Source organism: Coregonus clupeaformis, chromosome 14, assembly GCF_020615455.1.
Source record: "Coregonus clupeaformis isolate EN_2021a chromosome 14, ASM2061545v1, whole genome shotgun sequence".
Lineage (NCBI taxonomy): Eukaryota > Metazoa > Chordata > Actinopteri > Salmoniformes > Salmonidae > Coregonus > Coregonus clupeaformis.
The window spans coordinates 24,515,315-24,538,175 of NC_059205.1; the positions used below are offsets into that span (position 1 = coordinate 24,515,315).

The 22,861-nt window shown below is 43.7% G+C and overlaps 1 protein-coding gene across 3 annotated transcripts in view; it reads right to left on the reverse strand.

Annotated features, from left to right (window-relative positions):
• The window catches only part of LOC121581255 (chemokine-like protein TAFA-5), a 242,239-nt gene that overhangs the window by 118,643 nt on the left and 100,735 nt on the right, over positions 1-22,861 (reverse strand). For all 3 annotated transcript variants that reach the window (XM_041896760.2, XM_041896759.2, XM_041896761.2), the window contains exon 2: positions 81-230. In XM_041896760.2, the coding sequence (XP_041752694.1) occupies positions 81-230 (150 nt within the window). The remainder of the gene's footprint in view (positions 1-80; positions 231-22,861) is intronic.

A 22,861-nucleotide genomic window follows, 5' to 3' on the forward strand; every position in this document is an offset into this window, starting at 1 on the left:
CACCACCTGTATACCCACATACTTGACCACATACAGTAAAGGATCACTTCACTTGTTCTAAACTATGTAAAAGCTCTTACCGTCCACACAGGCTGGCATGGCTCTTGTCGTCCCAGCGATCTGTCCCTTCTTACAGGCGCACCGTGCAGTCTGTCTGGCGATGGTACGTCTGGGCTGACTGCTGTCCCTGTCCAGCATCACAATCTCACATGTCCCCGCTGCCAGCTGACCTGGAAGTGACATCACATAGACAGGACATTATGTCAGAGTGGCAGAACATACACTCTTAGGAAAAAATTGTGCTAAGTAGAACCATATATGGTTCTTCGGTTTCCCCATAGGGGAACACTTTTTGGTACGAAGTAGAAACCTTTGCAGAGAGGGTTCTATTTAGAACCTGTAGGGTTCTTCATATAACCCCTGTGCGTAGTTCTACCTAGAACCCTCTATGAAGGGTTCTGCCTAGAACCATCTATAAAGAGTTCTACCAAGAACACTTTTATTCTCTAAAGGTTCTTCCTAAAACCGTCTATGAACAGTTCTACCAACATTATTAACAACATGTTACTCTTTATGACAATACATTACATACAGCATGTCATAAGGCCTTTCTTTGAGGGCCTAGTTATACCCTAAAGGTGCCTGCATACTAGGTTCGGTTTGCTCCTAGCAGAACTCGGCTAGGCGACGTGAACGTCTGTGCCTCGCATACTTCCTTAAAAGACCTTCGCTTGAAACACGAGACAAAAGCGGCAATATTTGAGACGACGTAGCAACAACATAGCCAGTATACACCTCCTCAAAATAGTCTGAATTAATCTATGATAAATCATGAAATCTGTCATTAATTTAGATGTTTTTACCAAGGAGGTCTTAGCCGCGCATTTTTACATCTAACTAAGATGTTTGGTGCAGTATTTCTCAAGTGAAAAAATTAACTAGTCATCTCTCGTTGAATGAAAACAAACACTTCATTGAAGAATCCCATCCATAGTTCCCTCTCCTACTAGGAGTAGTACTGTTGACCAATCAACAATGAAGGGACTACCAAACTTCGATTTGCCTCAAGAAAAAAATGTGTGTGCTTGAACAGCCAAAAAAAAAACAGCCGAACACCAAAACGAACAAAAAGGTCACAAAAGTTGTCATAATATATGCAAACTTTTTTGACTGGGAAGCATGCGACAGGCTTAACACAGTGGTGTTAGGAAACTCCTGGGACTTTTCTAATTTTCTCAACTCCAGCGTCCTCTCTCCTCCGTCCTCTCTCGCCTCCTTTTGAAAAAGGTCAAAGGTAATCGAGGAGAGGCGGTGGGGAGATGGAACGTGGATGAAAATGTGCTTATAGGAAATGAGACTCTCCTCCACTCGTGCATCATCAGGCAGATTCTGCTTAGAGGGGTGGATCCCAAAAGAAATGTGTAAAGTGATGAAAACAAATTAAGTTAGTTGTGAAGACATTTTATAGATAAACCGATAAGTAGCATATTGTTTTTAAACGTGGGCATGCTTTTCTCCTCCGCCAAAACAAAAGCTGATTCAAAGTAGCGATGTTACATTTGATACTGGAGCTCAGAGGAATGAGTCGAAATAGCTAAGCAGTGTACTTCGAAGCGGTGTGCCGATGCCTGTATCACTTTATCAGAAGCACGTGAACAATGATGTCCGAAGCTCAGTTTCATCAAACAACCACCTGATTGGTTTGGTATTGGTTTCAGTAGGCTACGCGGTGCATGCTCTCTGGTGTGTGGGACGTCATCTATAATAATTTGGCAGCTCAAAGAAATGTTGACCAGCAGGTTCCACTAGTGTACACTGTGTTGATCAAAGCCTTGAGTAATTAACCTATTTTCGACACAATTGGCTGGAAAGCCTCAATGCTTCAGGAAGCTTAGTTTCCCCATCACTTATTCAAAGGGTTGTGACAGGTTTCAAAACTCTTCCGCGACACATATGACTATCCTCGATGAAAGGTGGCTATCGAGGAGGGGAAGACACTCTTCCATTCGCCTACTAACGAATTGACATCTCCTCGACCACTCAACCACTTATCGGTTTCCGGGTCACAAAGGAGAGAGGGTGGAGGACAGACTTTTTCCAAAATGAGAAAAGGCCCTGGTTTACAGGCCACATCAGGGGAGTATTCATTACGGAAACCATTTAAGAATCAATTTGAAGGTTCCTCCCCGTTTCATTTCATTTGCTTCCGTTTAATAAACATTTTGCAACAGCACTGAAAGTCACATTACACTCATGAATAAACCCCAGCCCTGCAAGTCACATTATGCTGGCTTGCAAAGTGAGGTATAATTCCTATTGGAATCCAGCCAGAGTGAGGTTATCCAAACAATTGAAACTTTTAATCACTCACAACCTGCATTCTGAATGACTGCCAGGGTATAAACTATTTGTTTATGAGACTACCTAAATCATCTAAACTGGAACAACTATCTCAGTAACGGGTGCAATAAGTCCAACTACTAAGAGTTTGGATTATTTTAGAAATATGTATGTTATTTATCTTGTGTAGAATAAGGTTAATCAACCAATATATGTACGTACAAAAACACAGATATTCAAACAAACAATTCTGAAACTCAACCTGCAATAGAGCATGCTGGGAAATAAGATGGGCGTGGTTTTCAGTGTTTTACGCTACACAGAGTAAAAATGGCACAATCACACTCAACTCTGGTTATTAAAACCAACAGTGGGGTTATTTTACACCACTAAGTGTTGTTAATTTAACTCAACACTAAAAATATTACACTGAAAAATCAACACTAGGTAAAACTGGCCAATTTGCTGAGTACCATACAATACACTGCCGGTTCACTCATACTCCCTTCTATTCTCCTACTCTCTGCTCAATAAAATCACAGAAAATACTCATTTGAAAGACAGAAATCATGGCAAAGATATCAACTATGTCAGTATTGTATATGTAAAATGATTAAGGGAATACCAGATACATGCACAAATATTCCCATATAGGTACAGTTTAAAACATTCTCACACCTAACTTTTTTAACTTATCAGATTGCTCACACTCCTGATGTTACAGTTTAAAAACTGAGGTAAACTCTAATGCTCATGCACTATTTAAAAATGTATTCAAATTCAGAAGGGTTCTATGTAGAACTCTTCTTGCCTTCCAAAGAATCCTTCTCGCCTTCCAAAGAATCATCAAAGAACCCTTTCTTCCAAAAAGGATGTTTAAGGTTCTAGGTAGAACCCTTTGCCTTACAAAGAAACCCCCAGCAAACATGACCACATTGACCCCATGTGGGTATTTGGGGGGCAAGCGGGGCGGGGGATAGCCTACACAAATATTTTGGGGCGTGATAGTAACAACTTTGTTGTCTTTCTGATACAATGTAATCGGCAGTGGATCCAAAAGGGTTAGCTTACTTCAGGCGAAGTGAGGGCTGCACTTGGGGCCACCTGCATTGGGGCCAATGTTGGGCCGATGAGCAAAGGCATATTGGCCCAATGTTGGCAGCCTACATGGGGAAAATATTTGAATCTGCATTGGGTCCATATCATACCAATGTAGACATGTTTGCTGGGCCTCGTCTTCCAAAAATGATTATTCAGATGAAAACGATTCTTGGTAGAACCCTATCCCTCCGCAAATAATCATTTTGGAACCCTTTTTTTCTAAGAGTGTAAGGAAACATAAACATTGCAGAAGTGTGTGCAGTATTGTTCTATGAGGCAAAGCATGAACCTGCTCAGTGCAGATGTAAGAAAGGAGACAAGGGGAGGACACACATTTTGAGTATTGAGATGCACCCAATGTTGAGAAAAAAGCTAATAAAGCAGTCTAGACAATCACTTAAGAGGGCATTTTGGAGTAATGGTTTTTATTCTAATACTTATTAGACCCCCCACTGGAAACCACCAGACCCCATGTTATTTCTTATTAATTTCTCATTAATTGTAAAAATTTGTATCACCCTACCTCCGTGGACGTGTTGCATTCATTAGCCATGCATGAAATATATGAATACTGATCAACCATCCAATCACAGCACAGCATCCCCCTCACTTCCTGAGTTATTCAATCAGGTGACCTCTGACCTTTAATCAACCTCTTGCTGCTCACCCATCAACCGCACACACACACACACACACACACACACACACACACACACACACACGGTGTGACTCCCTCTCCATGCTGCTCACCCATTAACCCCGGTCTGTGTTGGGAGCCCCAGGTCTCATCCGGCGAGGGTTATCAGTGCCAGGAAGGGATAATTGTGATTGGCAACAGGGTCAGAGGTGTGACTTAATCTGGCCCTTAGTCACCACAGAAACATAATTAACTCAACTACCGGGTCATTCTCAGGGTAAAGTGATCCATCAAGACCAGGATGCTAGAATGCTGTGGAGACCAATTTGCAGTGGAATGGTGTGCCAATAGGGGTTGCCTATAACTTTAAATGCAGATAGTGTGTGTGTTTGTGTGTGTGTGTGTGTGTGTGTGTTTGCATGTGTGCGTGCGTGTGTGTGTGGCTGTGTGTACACTACTTTAGAGCACACTTGGATGTACAGTGTATGTGTGCTTTCACTTCCAAATTTAACTTCCAAATAAAGTATTTAGTCAGCCACCAATTGTGCAAGTTCTCCCACTTAAAAAGATGAGAGAGGCCTGTAATTTTCATCATAGGTACACGTCAACTATGACAGACAAATTGAGGGAAAAAAATCCAGAAAATCACATTGTAGGATTTTTTATGAATTTATTTGCAAATTATGGTGGAAAATAAGTATTTGGTCACCTACAAACAAGCAAGATTTCTGACTCTCACAGACCTGTAACTTCTTCTTTAAGAGGCTCCTCTGTCCTCCACTCGTTACCTGTATTAATGGCACCTGTTTGAACTTATCAGTATAAAAGACACCTGTCCACAACCTCAAACAGTCACACTCCAAACTCCACTATGGCCAAGACCAAAGAGCTGTCAAGGGACACCAGAAACAAAATTGTAGAACTGCACCAGGCTGGGAAGACTGAATCTGCAATAGGTAAGCAGCTTGGTTTGAAGAAATCAACTGTGGGAGCAATTATTAGGAAATGGAAAACATACAAGACCACTGATAATCTCCCTCGATCTGGGGCTCCACACAAGATCTCACCCCGTGGGGTCAAAATGATCACAAGAACGGTGAGCAAAAATCCCAGAACCACACGGGGGGACCTAGTGAATGACCTGCAGAGAGCTGGGACAAAGTAACAAAGCCTACCATCAGTAACACACTACGCCGCCAGGGACTCAAATCCTGCAGTGCCAGACGTGTCCCCCTGCTTAAGCCAGTACATGTCCAGGCCCGTCTGAAGTTTGCTAGAGTGCATTTGGATGATCCAAAAGAGGATTGGGAGAATGTCATATGGTCAGATGAAACCAAAATAGAACTTTTTGTAAAAACTCAACTCGTCGTGTTTGGAGGACAAAGAATGCTGAGTTGCATCCAAAGAACACCACACCTACTGTGAAGCATGGGGGTGGAAACATCATGCTTTGGGGCTGTTTTTCTGCAAAGGGACCAGGACAACTGATCCGTTGAAGGAAAGAATGAATGGGGCCATGTATCGTGAGATTTTGAGTGAAAACCTCCTTCCATCAGCAAGGGCATTGAAGATGAAACGTGGCTGGGTCTTTCAGCATGACAATGATCCCAAACAAACCGCCCGGGCAACGAAGGAGTGGCTTCGTAAGAAGCATTTCAAGGTCCTGGAGTGGCCTAGCCAGTCTCCAGATCTCAACCCCATAGAAAATCTTTGGAGGGAGTTGAAAGTCCGTGTTGCCCAGCGACAGCCCCAAAACATCACTGCACTAGAGGAGATCTGCATGGAGGAATGGGCCAAAATACCAGCAACAGTGTGTGAAAACCTTGTGAAGACTTACAGAAAACGTTTGACCTGTGTCATTGCCAACAAAGGGTATATAACAAAGTATTGAGAAACTTTTGTTATTGACCAAATACTTATTTTCCACCATAATTTGCAAATAAATTCAATAAAAATCCTACAATGTGATTTTCTGGAGAAAAAAATTCTAATTTTATCTGTCATAGTTTACTTGTACCTATGATGAAAATTACAGGCCTCTCTCATCTTTTTAAGTGGGAGAACTTGCACAATTGGTGGCTGACTAAATACTTTTTTTCCCCACTGTATGTGGACACCACTTCAAATTAGTGGATTCGGCTAGTTCAGCCACACCCGTTGCTGACGTGTATAAAACCAAGCACACAGCCATGCAATCTCCATAGTAAAACATTGGCAGTAGAATGGCCTTACTGAAGACCTCATTGATTTTCAACGTTGCACCATCATAGGATGCCACCTTTGCAACAAGTCAGTTCGTCAAATTTCTGACCTGCTAGAGCTGTTATTGCTGTTATTGTGAAGTGGAAACATCTAGAAGCAACAATGGCTCAGCTGCGAAGTGGTAGGCCACACAAGCTCGCAGAATGGGACCACCGAGTGCTGAAGTGCGTAAAAATTGTCTGTCCTCTGTTCCAACACTCACTACTGAGTTCCAAACTGCCTCTGGAAGCAACGTCAGCACAAAAACTTAGTCGGGAGCTTCATGAAATGGGTTTCCATGACCGAGCAGCCGCAAACAAGCCTAAGATCACCATGCGCAAAGCCAAGCGTTGGCTGGAGTGGTGTAATGCTCGCCGCCATTGGACTCTGGAGCAGTGGAAACGCGGTCTCTGGAGTGATGAATGACGCTTCACCATCTGGCAATCCAAGGGACAAATCTGGGTTTGGCGGATGCCAGGAGAATGCTACCTGCCCCAATGCATAGTGCCAACTGTAAAGTTTGGTGGAGGAGGAATAATGGTCTGGGATTGTTTTTCATGGTTTGGGCTAGGCCCCTTAGTTCCAGCGCAGGGAAATCTTAACACTACAGCATACAATGACATTCTAGATGATTCTGTGCTTCCAACTTTGTGGCAACAGTTTAGGGAAGGCCCTTTCCTGTTTCAGCATGACAATTCCCCTGTGCATAAGGCGAGGTCCATACAGAAATGGTTTGTCGAGATCAGTGTGATAGAACTTGACAGGCCTGCACAGAGCCACATTAATACACATGATTTTTGGAATGAGATGTTCAACAAGCATGTGTCGACATACTTTTTGCCATGTAGTGTCTCACTTAAATTGGTACAGGACTCTCACTAACGGGTGCAACAAATATAGCCACTAACAAGGCACGCCTTAAAATATGTTAACGAGACAGCGATTCTGTCTCCTCCCACAATATTTCTCCACGATGCACCATAATTTACAGTATGCTGCAGCAGATATATAGCAAAACAGCAATGGAGTATTTTATTGTTGAATGCAATTGAAAATAAAATCAGTAATTGCTAATAGTGAATATTTAATTAGGCCTATATATTACAGCATACCAACTGATATTTGGTGTTCATATCACTTGCACCTTAGGCCTTAACAAAGGTTTATAAACCGACAGTGACTACAGAGCAAAAGGACATGGATAACCGCTCCACCAATAAAGGTTCACGACTTGCTGCCACTAATCTATTCGTATATAAACGTGATTTCTGGAGAACCACTACCACATATAATTGAAATTGGTACAGCACTCTCACTAACAGGTGCGACAAATATAGACTTCTACAAGACATGCCTCAAAACATGTTAATGAGTGAGCAACAACAATACCATGCACCCATTAGTGTTCAAAAAGGTTTTTGGCGTTCCAAAAATGCAGTATGGTACTGTATTTTGAATTACTGACAGTAATTGGCCAGTAAGGTACTGTAGAGTTTCAGGACAAGGTTTGCAGAATTCCTAGAATACAGTATATTACTGTATTCTGTGGGGGTACAGCATTCTCACTCACGGGTGCAACAAATATAGCCTCTTACAAGGCACGCTTAAATTATGTTAATGAGCCAGAGACTCTGTCCCCGCCCACAACATTTTCCCACAATGCACCATAATTAATACTGTATAACAAATGTACCGTATTTTACTGTGCATTCCACAGTAATTGTGGTCCTCTGTAGCTCAGCTGGTAGAGCACGGCGCTTGTAACGCCAAGGTAGTGGGTTCGATCCCCGGGACCACCCATACACAAAAATGTATGCACGCATGACTGTAAGTCGCTTTGGATAAAAGCGTCTGCTAAGTGGCATATTATTATTATTATTATTATCTACTGTATTCAGTTTATACAGTATCATACTGTTGAAAATTACAAAAACGTCTAACAGTGTAACTGTACCCTTGCAGTTCCCACCTTAAAAGAGCCAAAAGGTACAAATGTAGTTCTCTCTTTGTAAAGACAGGAGGAAAAGATCCAGCCAGCACCTATCAGCACATACCTGTATCTTTAGTGATAAATGGATGCAGATCTGCAGAGACAGAACACAGGGCTGTGATGTCTTGTTACGTTGTGATGGCTTTTGATGGGGTTGTGATGTCGGCTGCCTTTGCACCATGTCATAACGTCTGATGAAGGGTTTTTAATCTCTGACTGTGTCCTTCCCAGCAGGGGCCTACGACTAAAGAACAATGTGAGAGCTCACGATTTCCCTTCATCATCCCCCTTCTCCTCCTCTTCTTTCTTTTCTCCCTCTCCCTTCTTTTCCTCTGCTCTGCTCTTCATCTGGGTTTCTCTTAACTTCCTCCATCTTTCTTCTCATTTATCTTCCTCTGCTCTTTGGTTAGATGGTTGCCGTTTTACAGCCCTCTAACCAATTGTACTATTCTGTTTGTTTTTTCGTGTTATTTGTAATTTATTCTGTACATAATGTTTCTGCCACCGTCTCTTATGACCAAAAAGAGCCTCTGGAGATCAGGACAGCGATTACTCACCTCGTATTGGACGAAGATTTTTTCTTCAACGAGCCGGACGCGAAGGATATCCTACAGACAAAACCCAAATCCCCGTCATTCGCATGAGAAAGAGACAGAGATATCGTGGACGTAGGTCAGCGTGCCTTGTAAGGATCCGGCGGCGAGCGAGTAAACTGCCTCTTCCATCAATCCTATTAGCCAATGTTCAATTACATTTACATTTTAGTCATTTAGCAGACGCTCTTATCCAGAGCGACTTACAGGAGCAATTAGGGTTAAGTGCCTTGCTCATGGGCACATCGACAGATTTTTCACCTAGTCGGCTCAGGGATAAGAACCAGCGACCTTTCGGTTACTGGCACAACACTCTCAACCACTAAGCTACCTGCCGCCCTGTTCAATCATTTGAGAACAAATTGGACGACCTAAGATTACGGTTATCCTACCAACGGGACATTAAAAACTGTAATATCTTATGTTTCACAGAGTCGTGGCTGAACGACGACATGGACAACATACAGCTGACGGGATATACGCTACATCGGCAGGATAGAACGGCTGACTCCGGTAAGACAAAGGGTGGCGGTCTGTGTATATTTGTAAACAACAGTTGGTGCACAAAATCTAATACTAAGGAAGTATCGAGGTTTTGCTCGCCTGAGGTAGAGTATCTCATGATAAGCTGTAGACCACACTATTTACCAAGAGACTTTTCATCTATATTTTTCGTAGCTGTCTATCTACCACCACAAACCGATGCTGGCATTAAGATTGCACTCAATGACCTGTATAAGGCCATAAGGAAACAGGAAAACGCTCATCCAGAGGCAGCGCTCCTAGTGCCCGGGTACTTTAATGCAGGGAAAATTAAATTTGTTCTACCATTTACATTTTAGTCATTTAGCAGACACTCTTATCCAGAGCGACTTACAGGAGCAATTAGGGTTAAGTGCCTTGCTCAAGGGCACATCAACAGATTTTTCACCTAGTCGGCACGGGGATTAGAACCAGCGACTTTTCGGTTACTGGCACAACGCTCTTAACCACTAAGCTACCTGCCACCTACCAGCATGTTAAGTGTGCAAACAGAGGGAAAAAAACTCCAGATCACCTTTACTCCACACACAGAGACGCATACAAAGCTCTCCCTCGCCCTCCATTTGGCAAATCTGACCATAACTATATCCTCCTGATTCCTGCTTATAAGCAAAAACTAAAGCAGGAAGCACCAGTGACTTGGTTAATAAAAAAGTGGTCAGATGATGCAGATGCTAAGCTACAGACTGCACAGACTGGAATATGTTCCCGGGATTTTTAAGATAGCATTGAGGAGTACACCACATTAGTCACTGGCTTCATCAATAAGTGCATCGATGACGTCGTCCCCACAGTGACCGTACATACATACCCCAACCAGAAGCCATGAATTACAGGCAACAACGGCACTGAGCTAAAGGGTAGAGCTGCCGCTTTCAAGGAGCGGGACTCTAACCTGGACGCTTATAAGAAATCCCACTATGCCCTCCGACGAACCATCAAACAGGTAAAGAGTCAATACCGGACTAAGAATGAATCGTACTACACTGGCTCTGACACTCGTCGGATGTGGCAGGGCTTGAAAACTATTACAGACTACAAAAGGAAGCACAGCCACAAGCTGCCCAGTGACACAAGCCTACCAGACGAGCTAAATCCCTTCTATGCTCACTTCAAGGTAAGCAACACTGAAGCATGCATGAGAGCACCAGCTGTTACGGATAACTATGTGATCACGCTCTCCAAGCCGATGTGAGTAAGACTTTTAAGCAGGTCAACATTCACAAAGCCGCAGGGCCAGATGGATTACCAGCTGACTGAGTCTGTAATACCAACATGTTTCAAGCAGAACACCATAGTCCCTGTGCCCAAGGACACTAAGATAACCTGCCTAAATGACTACCGACCCGTAGCACTCATCTGTAGCCATAAAGTGCTTTGAAAGGCTGGTCATGGCTCACATCAACACCATTATCTCAGAAACCCTAGACCCACTGTGCCCTGGACACCATATGTGAATTGATTGCCCCCCATCTATCCTCAGAGTTCGTACTGCTTGGTGACCTAAATTGGGATATGCTTAACACCCCGGCCATCCTACAATCTAAACTAGATGCCCTCAATCTCACACAAATTATCAACGAACCTACCAGGAACAACCCTAAATCCGTAAACATGGGTACCCTCATAGATATCATCCTGACTAACTTACCCTCTAAATACACCTCCGCTGTCTTCAACCAGGATCTCAGCGATCACTGCCTTATTGCCTGCGTCCGTAACGGGTCCGCGGTCAAACGACCACCACTCATCACTGTCAAACGCTCCCAAAAACACTTCAGCGAGCAGGCCTTCCTAATTGACCTGGCCCAGGTATCCTGGATGGATATAGATCTCATTCCGTAAGTAGAGGATGCCTGATTGTTCTTTCAAAGTAATTTCCTCTCAATCTTAAATAAACATGCCCCATTCAAAAAATACAGAACTAACAACAGATATAGCCCCTGGTTCTCCTCAGACTTGACTGCCCTTGACCAGCACAAAAACATCCTGTGGCGTACTGCATTAGCATCAAATAGCCCCCGCGATATGCAACTTTTCAGGGAAGTTAGGAACCAATATACACAAGCAGTTAGGAAAGCAAAGGCTAACTTTTTCAAACAGAAATTTGCATCCTGTAGCACTAACTCCAAAAAGTTTTGGGACACTGTAAAGTCCATGGAGAATAAGAGCACTTCCTCCCAGCTGCCCACTGCACTGAGGCTAGGAAACACTATCACCACCGATAAATCTACAATAATCGAGAATTTCAACAAGCATTTTGCTACGGCTGGCCATGCTTTCCACCTGGCTACCACTACCCCGGCCACCAGCTCTGCACCCTCAGCTGCAACTTGCCCATGCCCCCCCCCCTGCTTCTCCTTCACACAAATCCAGACAGCTGATGTTCTGAAAGAGCTGCAAAATCTGGACCCCTACAAATCATCTGGGCTAGACAATCTGGACCCTTTCTTTCTAAAACTAGCAGCCGAAATTGTCGCAACCCCTATTACTAGCCTGTTCAACCTCTCTTTCGTAACGTCTGAGATCCCCAGAGATTGGAAAGCTGCCGCGGTCATCCCCCTCTTCAAAGGGGGTGACACTCTAGATCCAAACTGTTACAGACCCATATCCATCCTGCCCTGCCTTTCAAAAGTTTTTGAAAGCCAAGTTAACAAACAGATCACCGACCATTTCGAATCCCACCGTACCTTCTCCGCTATGCAATCCGGTTTCCGAGCTGGTCATGGGTGCACTTCAGCCACGCTCAAGGTCCTAAACGATATTATAACCGCGATCGATAATAGACAGTACTGTGCAGCCGTTTTCATTGACCTGGCCAAGGCTTTCGACTCTGTCAACCACCGCATTCTTATTGGCAGACTAAATAGCCTTGGTTTCTCTATTGACTGCCTCGCCTGGTTCACCAACTACTTCTCAGATAGAGTTCAATGTGTCAAATCGGAGGGTCTGTTGTCTGGACCTATGGCAGTCTCTATGGGGGTGCCACAGGGTTCAATTCTTGGGCCGACTCTTTTCTCTATGTATATCAATGATGTCGCTCTTGCTGCTGGTGACTCAGATCCACCTCTACGCAGACGACACCATTTTGTATACATCTGGCCCTTCATTGGACACTGTGTTAACAAACCTCCAAACGAGCTTCAATGCCATACAACACTCCTTCAGTAGCCTCCAACTGCTCTTAAACACTAGTAAAACTAAATGCATGCTCTTCAACCGAACGCTGCTTGCACCCGCCCACCCGACTAGAATCACTACTCAAGACGGGTCTGACCTAGAGTATGTGGACAACTACAAATACCTAGGTGTCTGGTTAGACTGTAAACTCTCCTTCCAGACTCACATTAAGAATCTCCAATCCAAAGTTAAATCTAGAATCGGTTTCCTATTTCGCAACAAAGCCTCCTTCACTCATGCTGCCAAACATGCCCTCGTAAAACTGACTATCCTACCGATCCTTGACTTCGGCGATGTCATTTACAAAATAGCCTCCAACACTCTACTCAGCAAATTGGATGTAGTCTATTACAGTGCCATCCGTTTTGTCTCCAAAGCCCCATATACTACCCACCACTGTGACCTGTACGCTCTTGTTGGCTGGTCCTCACTACATATTCGTCGCCAAACCCACTGGCTCCAGGCCATCTATAAATCACTGCTAGGCAAATCCCTGCCTTATCTTAGGTCATTGGTCACCATAGCAACACCCACCCGTAGTATGCGCTCCAGCAGGTATATCTCACTGGTCATCCCCAAAGCCAACACCTCCTTTGGCCGCCATTCCTTCCAGTTCTCTGCTGCCAATGACTGGAACAAATTGCAAAAATCTCTGAAGCTGGAGACACTTCTCTCCCTCACTAACTTTAAGCATCAGTTGTCAGAGCACCTTACCGATCACTGCACCTGTACACAGCCCATCTGAAATTAGCCCGCCCAACTACCTCATCCCTATATTGTTATTTATTTTGCTCATTTGTACCCCAGTATCTCTATTTGCACATCATCTCTTGCACATCTATCATTCCAGTGTTAATACTAATTGTAATTATTTTGCACTATAGCCTATTTATTGCCTTACCCCCATAACTTGCTACATTTGCACACACTGTATATATATTTTTCTGTTGTATTTTTGACTTTGTTTTGTTTTACCCCATATGTAACTCTGTGTTGTTGTTTTTATCGCACTGCTTTGCTTTATCTTGGCCAGGTCGCAGTTGTAAATGAGAACTTGTTCTCAACTGGCTTACCTGGTTAAATAAAGGTGAAATATATAAAAATAAAAAATATATATGCATACCGCCCCAACAGATCCACGGATGATGCAATCTCTATTGCACTCCATACTGCCCTTTCCCACCTGGACAAGAGGAACACCTACGTGAGAATGCTGTTCATTGACTACAGCTCAGCGTTCAACACCATAGTGCCCTCAAAGCTCATCACTAAGCTAAGGATCCTGGAACTAAACACCTCCATCTGCAACTGGATCCTCAACTTCCTGACGGGCCGCCCACATGTGGTAAGGGTAGGTAACAACACATCTGCCACGCTGATCCTCAACACGTTGGCCCCTCAGGGGTGCGTGCTCAGTCCCCTCCTGTACTCCCTGTTCACCAATGACTGCATGGGTTTGTTTGACAAGTAAGTTTAAGTTTGCTGACGACATAAGTTTGCTGACGAAACAATAGTGGTAGGCCTAATCACAGACAACGATGAGCCTATAGGGAGGAGGTCAGAGACCTGGCCGTGTGGTGCCAGGATTACAACCTCTCCCTCAACGTGATGAAGACAAAGGAGATGATTGTGGACTACAGGAAAAAAAAAGCACTGAGCACGCCCCCATTCTCATCGACAGGGCTGTAGTGGAAAAGTTTGAGAGCTTCAAGTTCCTTGGTGTCCACATCACCAACAAACTATCATGGTCCAAACACACCAAGACAGTCATGAAGAGGGCACGACAAAGCCTATTCCCCCTCAGAAGACTGAAAGGATTTGGCATGGGTCCTCAGATCCTCAAAAAGTTCTACAGCTGCACCATCGAGAGCATCCTGACTGGTTGCATCACTGCCTGGTATGGCAACTGGGGCCAAGCTTCCTGCCATTTAGGACCTCTATACCAGGAAGTGTCAGAGGAAGGCCCTCAAATTTGTCAAAGACTCCAGCCACCCTAGTCATAGACTGTTCTTTCTGCTACCGCACGGCAAGCGGTACCGGAGCGCCAAGTCTAGGTCCAAAAGGCTTCTCAACAGCTTCTACCCCCAAGCCAGAAGTCTCCTGAACAGCCAATCATTGCTACCCAGACTATTAGCACTGCCCCCCCACCCCCACCCCCCTATTTTACACTGCTGCTACTCTGTCTATTATTTATGCATAGTCACTTTAACTCTACCCACATGTACATATTACCTCAATTACCTCGACTAGCCAGTGCCCCTGCACATTGACTCTGCACCGGTACCCCCCTGTATATAGCCTCCCTACTGTTATTCTATTTTACTGCTGCTCTTTAGTTGTTTGCTTTTATTTTTTTTTACTTAGCACAAAAAAAAAAAAAAATGAATTGTTGGTTAAAGGCTTGTAAGTAAGCATTTCACTGTAATGTCTACCTCTGTTGTATTCGGCGCATGTGGCAAATAAAATTTGATTTGATTTGATTTGTTTAATCTCCTTTCACTTCACTCCCTCACCTCCTCCTCAACTCAGACTTTCCCTTTATTCATCTCCTCCTTTCCTCTCTCCCTTCTCTTCCTCTGCTCTTCATCACGTTTTACACTTAACGCCCTCCCTCCTCCTCCTCCTACCTCTCCTCCTCTTCCTCCTCCTCCGTGCCTCTCCGGGTGATGCAGGATAATGACTTGTCATGTGTGCGTTGCATCAGGCATAGCGGCAGAGTTAGATTTTATTTTTACACTCTTCTACAAAAGGTGCCACTCACTGCCTCTCCCTCTGTCAGAGCCCCTGTGAAATAATAATGTAGTTTTTCACTGAAGCTGAGAACATTTCCATGCCCTCCATTGTCTCATTATATATTATATGTGGATCACTTTGGAGCTGGTGCACAGTGTGTCAGAGGCACAAAGAGCAAGAGTGACTTTTATGAATGTCTCCAGCTGCTTTTAGCTAGGCAGAGTACCTATCCAGTCTTACTCCACTGTTTTACTGTTAATGATTGGTAATCTACAGTCCGAAAGGATTCCTTTGTGTGCTGGTGAAGGGTAGTAACACCTAATTATTAAGAACTAAGCACTGCAGTCAGTGTGAAGAATATATATTGTGTTACATCCATCTCAGGGTTTTATATTAAAAGAATGGTGTCCATTCCACAAACTTCTCTATGAGACTGAATAATCCACAAAATAATGGATGGACACTGCTAGTCACATATACTGAGACACATTGTTAAAATGGCTTGAACAAAACTAACATGTTAGCCAGATTGATGTATGATATTTCTGTCCTGTTGTCACCTGGTTGTCATCTGGGCAGGCGAGATAGCTGATTAAAATGTATGTGTCAGGCCATTCAGCGAAATGAAACCTCCATCCACAGTATAGATGGATTAAATTGGCCAGGCATTCAACTTAATACACAGCAAGATTACTGACATGTTCCTTTGCTTTATTATTTCTGTGAGTGATCCCAGAAACACATTAGGATTGCTCTTTTGTACCGGGTCATTTGACAAACGTCCGGAGCAGCAGCGAGTACACAAGGCCGGAATGCGTAATTGATTTTACGTTCATGTCAACCTCTTTCGGTCTCAGAAGTGTGCTCGTCAGTTTTTCGTGAGGAAGAAATGCTCTTACTTGACTTTTTTTCTGCACTTCAAAAAACATTCACCATGTGCATCTTTAAGTGTGAATCTGATTAATCAAATGCTTTGCTATTTATAAGTCGAGTGGTTCGTGTTTTTATTTGTCCGCCAGGAAAATGTAAACAAGGTCATAAATAAACAGAAAATTACATGGTTTCAAAAACTGCTGGAAGTCATGTAGAGGACTCTGTATTCTGTCATTTTTAAATTCCCATTTCAGTGTATTTCCAGTTTCCATTCTATTCAACTCAAATGTAAATTCCGACTCCAGATTTGACTTGGGGAAAAAAACAGAAGTGAAGAGAATGAAAAACATTATTTTGCTAATTACCACTTACATTCTTGGCATCTCATGTTGCATGTAGCCCTTGTGGTGGTATTGTAGTAGAGTTCAAACTAGATAACGATGCACTAAAATTACAATGCCTAAAAAAAAGTCCCTCAGCAACAAAATAACAATCTGATCCAGAGCAGATAAGGCCACTCCAGTGACATTCATTCACTATCAATCTCTACTGTATGGGAAGAGGACTCAGCATCTGCAAGTACAGGCTCTATACAGCCATAGAGGAGAGATCACAGAGGGCTAGCAGCACTACTCCGCACCCTCCTCACCCTGACCTAGTCAACGGCCAACCAGACTGGACAGAACAGAACACATTCATAACACATTCATGCAGTATAGCCTAAGATAAGTCATTTCTTCAAAGTCTTGTCAATATCTGTCATGAGAAATTCATCACACACACACTCAACTACAGTGGGGAAAAAAAGTATTTAGTCAGCCACCAATTGTGCAAGTTCTCCCACTTAAAAAGATGAGAGAGGCCTGTAATTTTCATCATAGGTACACGTCAACTATGACAGACAAATTGAGAATTTTTTTTCCAGAAAATCACATTGTAGGATTTTTTATGAATTTATTTGCAAATTATGGTGGAAAATAAGTATTTGGTCACCTACAAACAAGCAAGATTGATTGTGCAGCCAGACTTATTTGCCATTCTTTTTACCTCATCCCTCTCAACCATACCATTTTTAAATATCTCATCAATCCACAGGGATTTAACAGTTTTACAGTCATTTTCTTAATGCGTGCATGCTTATTAGTAACTGGAATAAGCAATTGCATAAATGTGTCAAGTGCAGGGTCTGGTTGCTCCTCATTACACACTACAGACCAGCAAATATTCTTTACATCATCAACATAGGAATCATGGCAAAACATATTTTATGTCCTCTTATACACTACATTAGGCCCAGCCTTTGGAACTTTGGTTTTCCTAGAAATGGCTACTATATACAGTGGGGAAAAAAGGTATTTAGTCAGCCACCAATTGTGCAAGTTCTCCCACTTAAAAAGATGAGAGAGGCCTGTAATTTTCATCATAGGTACACGTCAACTAGGATTTTTAATGAATTTATTTGCAAATTATGGTGGAAAATAAGTATTTGGTCACCTACAAACAAGCAAGATTTCTGGCTCTCACAGACCTGTAACTTCTTCTTTAAGAGGCTCCTCTGTCCTCCACTCGTTACCTGTATTAATGGCACCTGTTTGAACTTGTTATCAGTATAAAAGACACCTGTCCACAACCTCAAACAGTCACACTCCAAACTCCACTATGCCCAAGACCAAAGAGCTGTCAAAGGACACCAGAAACAAAATTGTAGACCTGCACCAGGCTGGGAAGACTGAATCTGCAATAGGTAAGCAGCTTGGTTTGAAGAAATCAACTGTGGGAGCAATTATTAGGAAATGGAAGACATACAAGACTGATAATCTCCCTCGATCTGGGGCTCCACGCAAGATCTCACCCCGTGAGGTCAAAATGATCACAAGAACGGTGAGCAAAAATCCCAGAACCACACGGGGGCACCTAATGAATGACCTGCAGAGAGCTGGGACCAAAGTAACAAAGCCTGCCATCAGTAACACACTACGCCGCCAGGGACTCAAATCCTGCAGTGCGAGACGTGTCCCCCTGCTTAAGCCAGTACATGTCCAGGCCCGTCTGAAGTTTGCTAGAGTGCATTTGGATGATCCAGAAGAGGATTGGGAGAATGTCATATGGTCAGATGAAACCAAAATAGAACTTTTTTGTAAAAACTCAACTCGTCGTGTTTGGAGGACAAAGAATGCTGAGTTGCATCCAAAGAACACCATACCTACTGTGAAGCATGGGGGTGGAAACATCATGTGAAAACCTCCTTCCATCAGCAAGGGCATTGAAGATGAAACGTGGCTGGGTCTTTCAGCATGACAATGATCCCAAACACACCGCCCGGTCAACAAAGGAGTGGCTTCGTAAGAAGCATTTCAAGGTCCTGGAGTGGCCTAGCCCGGGCGGTGTGTTTGGGATCATTGTTGAAAGTTGAAAGTCTGTGTTGCCCAGCGACAGCCCCAAAACATCACTGCTCTAGAGGAGATCTGCATGGAGGAATACCAGCAACAGTGTGTGAAAACCTTGTGAAGACTTACAGAAAACGTTTGACCTGTGTCATTGCCAACAAAGGGTATATAACAAAGTATTGAGAAACTTTTGTTATTGACCAAATACTTATTTTCCACCATAATTTGCAAATAAATTCATTAAAGATCCTACAATGTGATTTTCTGGATTTTTCTTTCTCATTTTGTCTGTCATAGTTGACATGTACCTATGATGAAAATTACAGGCCTCTCTCATCTTTTTAAGTGGGAGAACTTGCACAATTGGTGGCTGACTAAATACTTTTTTCCCCACTGTATATAATGCCGAAATACATTACGTCCTTCAGGGAAGTGTGGCAAGAACTGTAATTAAAGTTGTGCATCACCATCTAGTCTTAGCCTTGCTAGCTAGACAGTATGCACTGCAAGCCAGATTCCTTTTTAGGTATCATTCTACTTACCACTGTTGCCTTGGACACAACTTGAATTATTTAGGGAGTTTAGTTACAGGTTGCCTTTGTGGTAAATGCAGGCAATAAATATAATTAGATGTATGTGTCTCCAAACATAAGCATGGTGATGGTGTGTGAATAAAGTACACTCTTAGAAAAAAGGTACTAAGAAGAACCATATAGAGTTCTTCAGTTTGTCCCCATAGGGGAACCATTTTTGGTGCTGGGTGGAACCCTTTGAACCCTCTATGTAGGGTACTTCATAGAACCCCCTGTAAATGGTTCTACCTAAAACTCTCTATGAAGGGTTCTAGGCAGGAGTTACACGTTTTAATGTCACATGCACAAGTACAAGGAAATGCATTTCTTGCAAGCTCTAAACCCAACAATGCAGTAATCAACAACAATGCAATAATAAAAATAACATAAGGTATTACAAAATTACACGAGAAATAAAAATAAGAAGAACACAAGAAAGTATGTAAGCATTCTATATATAAGGTCAGTCAGTTCTAGTACCATATCTACAATGTGCAGCGATACTGGAGTGATAGAGGTAGATACAGTATGTACATGGTAAGGTGACTAGGCATCAGAATATATGATGAAGAGTAGCAACAGTGTATATGATGATTGTATGTGAGTGGGTGTGCGTGTGTGTCGAGTCAGAATAACTGTGCATATTATGTGTGTGTGAGCAAATGATGCCCTGAGTGTTTGTGTGTGTGTTGGAGTGTCAGTGTGTGTGAGTGTAGAGGGCCCTGTGAGTGTGCATAGAGAATGCAAAAATTAAAATAATATAAAATACAAGGGTCAACTCAGATAGTCCATGTAGACATTTTGTTAGCTATTTAGTTAGCAATTTAGTAGTCTTATGGCTTGGGGATAAAATCTGTTCAGGAGCCTGTTGGTGTCAGACTTGAAGCAGAGAGAACAGTTTATGGCTTGGGTAGCTGGAGTCTTTAACGATTTTCCGGGCCTTCCTTTCACAGCGTCTGATATAGAGGTCCTGGATGGCAGGGAGCTCGGCCCCAGTGATGTACTGTGCTGTCCACACTACCCTCTGTAGTTCCATGTGATCGAGGGCGGTGCTATTGCCATACCAAGCAGTGGTGCAGCCAGTCAAGATGTTCTCAATGGTACAGCTGTAAAACTTTTTGAGGATTTGAGAGCCCATGCCAAACCTTTTCAACCGCCTGAGGGGGAAGAAGTGCTGTTGCGCCTTCTTCACGACTTTGCGGACCATTTTAAGTCCTTAGTGATTTGGACACCGAGGAACATGAAGCTCTCAACCCGCCCCACTGCAGCCCTGTCAATGGGTGCTCGCCCCCTCTGTTTCCTGTAGTCCATGATCAGCTCCTTGGTTTTACTGATGTTGAGGGAGAGGTTGTTGTTCCGGCATCCAACTGACCTCCTCCCTGTCTCATCATCACCCGTGATCAGGCCTACCACTGTCGTGTCATCAGCAAACATGATGATGGTGTTGGAGTCATGCGTGGCCATGCAGTCGTGGGTGAACAGGGAGTACAGGAGGGGACTAGGCACACACCCCTGTGTTGAGGGTCAGCGTGGCGGAGTTGATGTTGCCTACCCTCACCATCTAGGGTCAGCCTGTCAAAAATTCCAGGATCCAGTTGCAGAGAGAGGTGTTCAGTCCCAGGGTCCTAAGCTTGGTGACGACTTTGGAAGGGGCAATGGTGTTGAACGCTGAGCTGCAGTCAATGAACAGCATTCTCACATAGGTATTCCTCTTATCTAGGTGGGTGAGGGCAGTGTGGACTGCAATTGCGATTGCATCGTCTATGGATATGTTGGGGCGGTATGCTAATTGGAGTGGGTCTAGGGTGGCTGGGATGATGGAGTTGATGTGTGCCATAACCAGCCTCTCAAAGCACTTCATGATTATAGATGTGAGTGCTACAGTGCAGTAGTCATTGTGGCATGAAGCCTTAGAGTTCCTGGGAACAGAAATTATGGTGGTCATCTTAAAACATGTGGGGATTACAGACAGAGACAAGGAGATGTTGAAAATTACCGTGAATATGCCTGCCAGCTGTTCTGCGCATGCTCTGAGAACGCGCCCTGGAATACCGTCAGGCCCCGCGGCCTTGCAGGTGTTGACCTGATTGAAGACCTTACATTGGCCTCGGAGAGCGAGATCACCAATCCTCTGGGTTGGTGGCAGCCCCCCCTAACTCTGTGGAGGTCATAGTGGGACTCCTTGTACTTGTTCCTGTCTTCAGCCGTAGCCTCAGGGTTCTCTGTGATAGTCCTGTGTACGGTAGCCCTGTCCTTTAGTTTATCGCTAACCTCAGTGTTAATCCAGGACTTTTGATTGTGAAAGCAGCGAACCTTCTCTGTGGGGACAACGTCGCCTATGCATTTCCTAATGAAGCCGGTGACGGCAGTGGTTAGCTTATCGATGTTATCGGTGGAGTCTCAAAACATAGCAAAGCAGTCCTGTAGCATGATATCTGATTCTGGTGGCGATTTCTCAACGGAGCGCGTCACACGTACTTTGATTTGCTGAATGGCGGATGAGGGAGGGCCTTGTATGCTTGCTTGTGGGTAGAATAACAGTGGTCTTTATCGCCCCTAGTTGCGAGGGAGTCGTGTTGATGGATGTTGGGCATCACGTGTCTTAATGACGCAGAATTAAAATAGCCGGCAACCAGAAAAGCAGCCTCTGGATGTAAGTTTTCCTGATTGTTTATAGCCTCGTTATTTTTCTTGTCCTGAGGTGGAATGTATACAACAGTCACAAGAACAGCTGAAAACTCCCTCGGGAGGTAGAATGGTCGGAATTTGACCATCAGCTGTTCCAAGATGGGTGAACAATGGGTCAACACTTCCACCACACTCGAGTCAGCACACCAGTTGTTGTTAATGAAGAGGCAAACCCCTCCCCCTCTCGATTTCCCTGACTCCACTGTCCTGTCTGCACGGTGAATGGAGAATCCATCGAGTTGGATAGCCATGGGGGTATCTTGTCCGAGAGCCATGTTTCAGAAAAGCAGAGAATATTGCAGTTTTGAGAGTCCCGTTGGTAGGAAATCCACGATCAGAGGTCATCCATCTTATTATCAAGTGACTGTACCAGTAGAATGTAGGGAAGAGGTGGGCGGCTTTTAGTGATGGGGAAACAAAGTTTACTGAAGCATGGAGGTTTCCAGCCAATTGTGTCGAAAATAGGTTCAATATTCAAGGCTTTGATCAACACAGTGTACACTGGTGACACCTGCTTCTACCAAACTGATCAGGTTGTTGTTCAACGAAACTAAGCTTCGGACATTATTGATCATGTGCTTCTGATAAAGTGATACAGGCATCGGCACACTGCTTCGAGGTACAGTCGTGGTCAAAAGTTTTGAGAATGACACAAGCATTGGTCTTCACAAAGTTTGCTGCTTCAGTGTTTTTAGATATTTTTGTCAGATGTTCCTATGGTATGCTGAAGTATAATTACAAGCATTCCATAAGTGTCAAAGGCTTTTATTGACAATTACATGATGTTTATGCAAAGAGTCAATATTTGTAGTGTTGACCCTTCTTTTTCAAGACATCTGCAATCCGCCCTGGCATGCTGTCAATGAACTTCTGGGCTACATCCTGACTGATGGCAGCCCATTCTTGCATAATCAATGCTTGGAGTTTGTCAGAATGTGTGGGTTTTTGTTTGTCCACCCGCCTCTTGAGGATTGACCACAAGT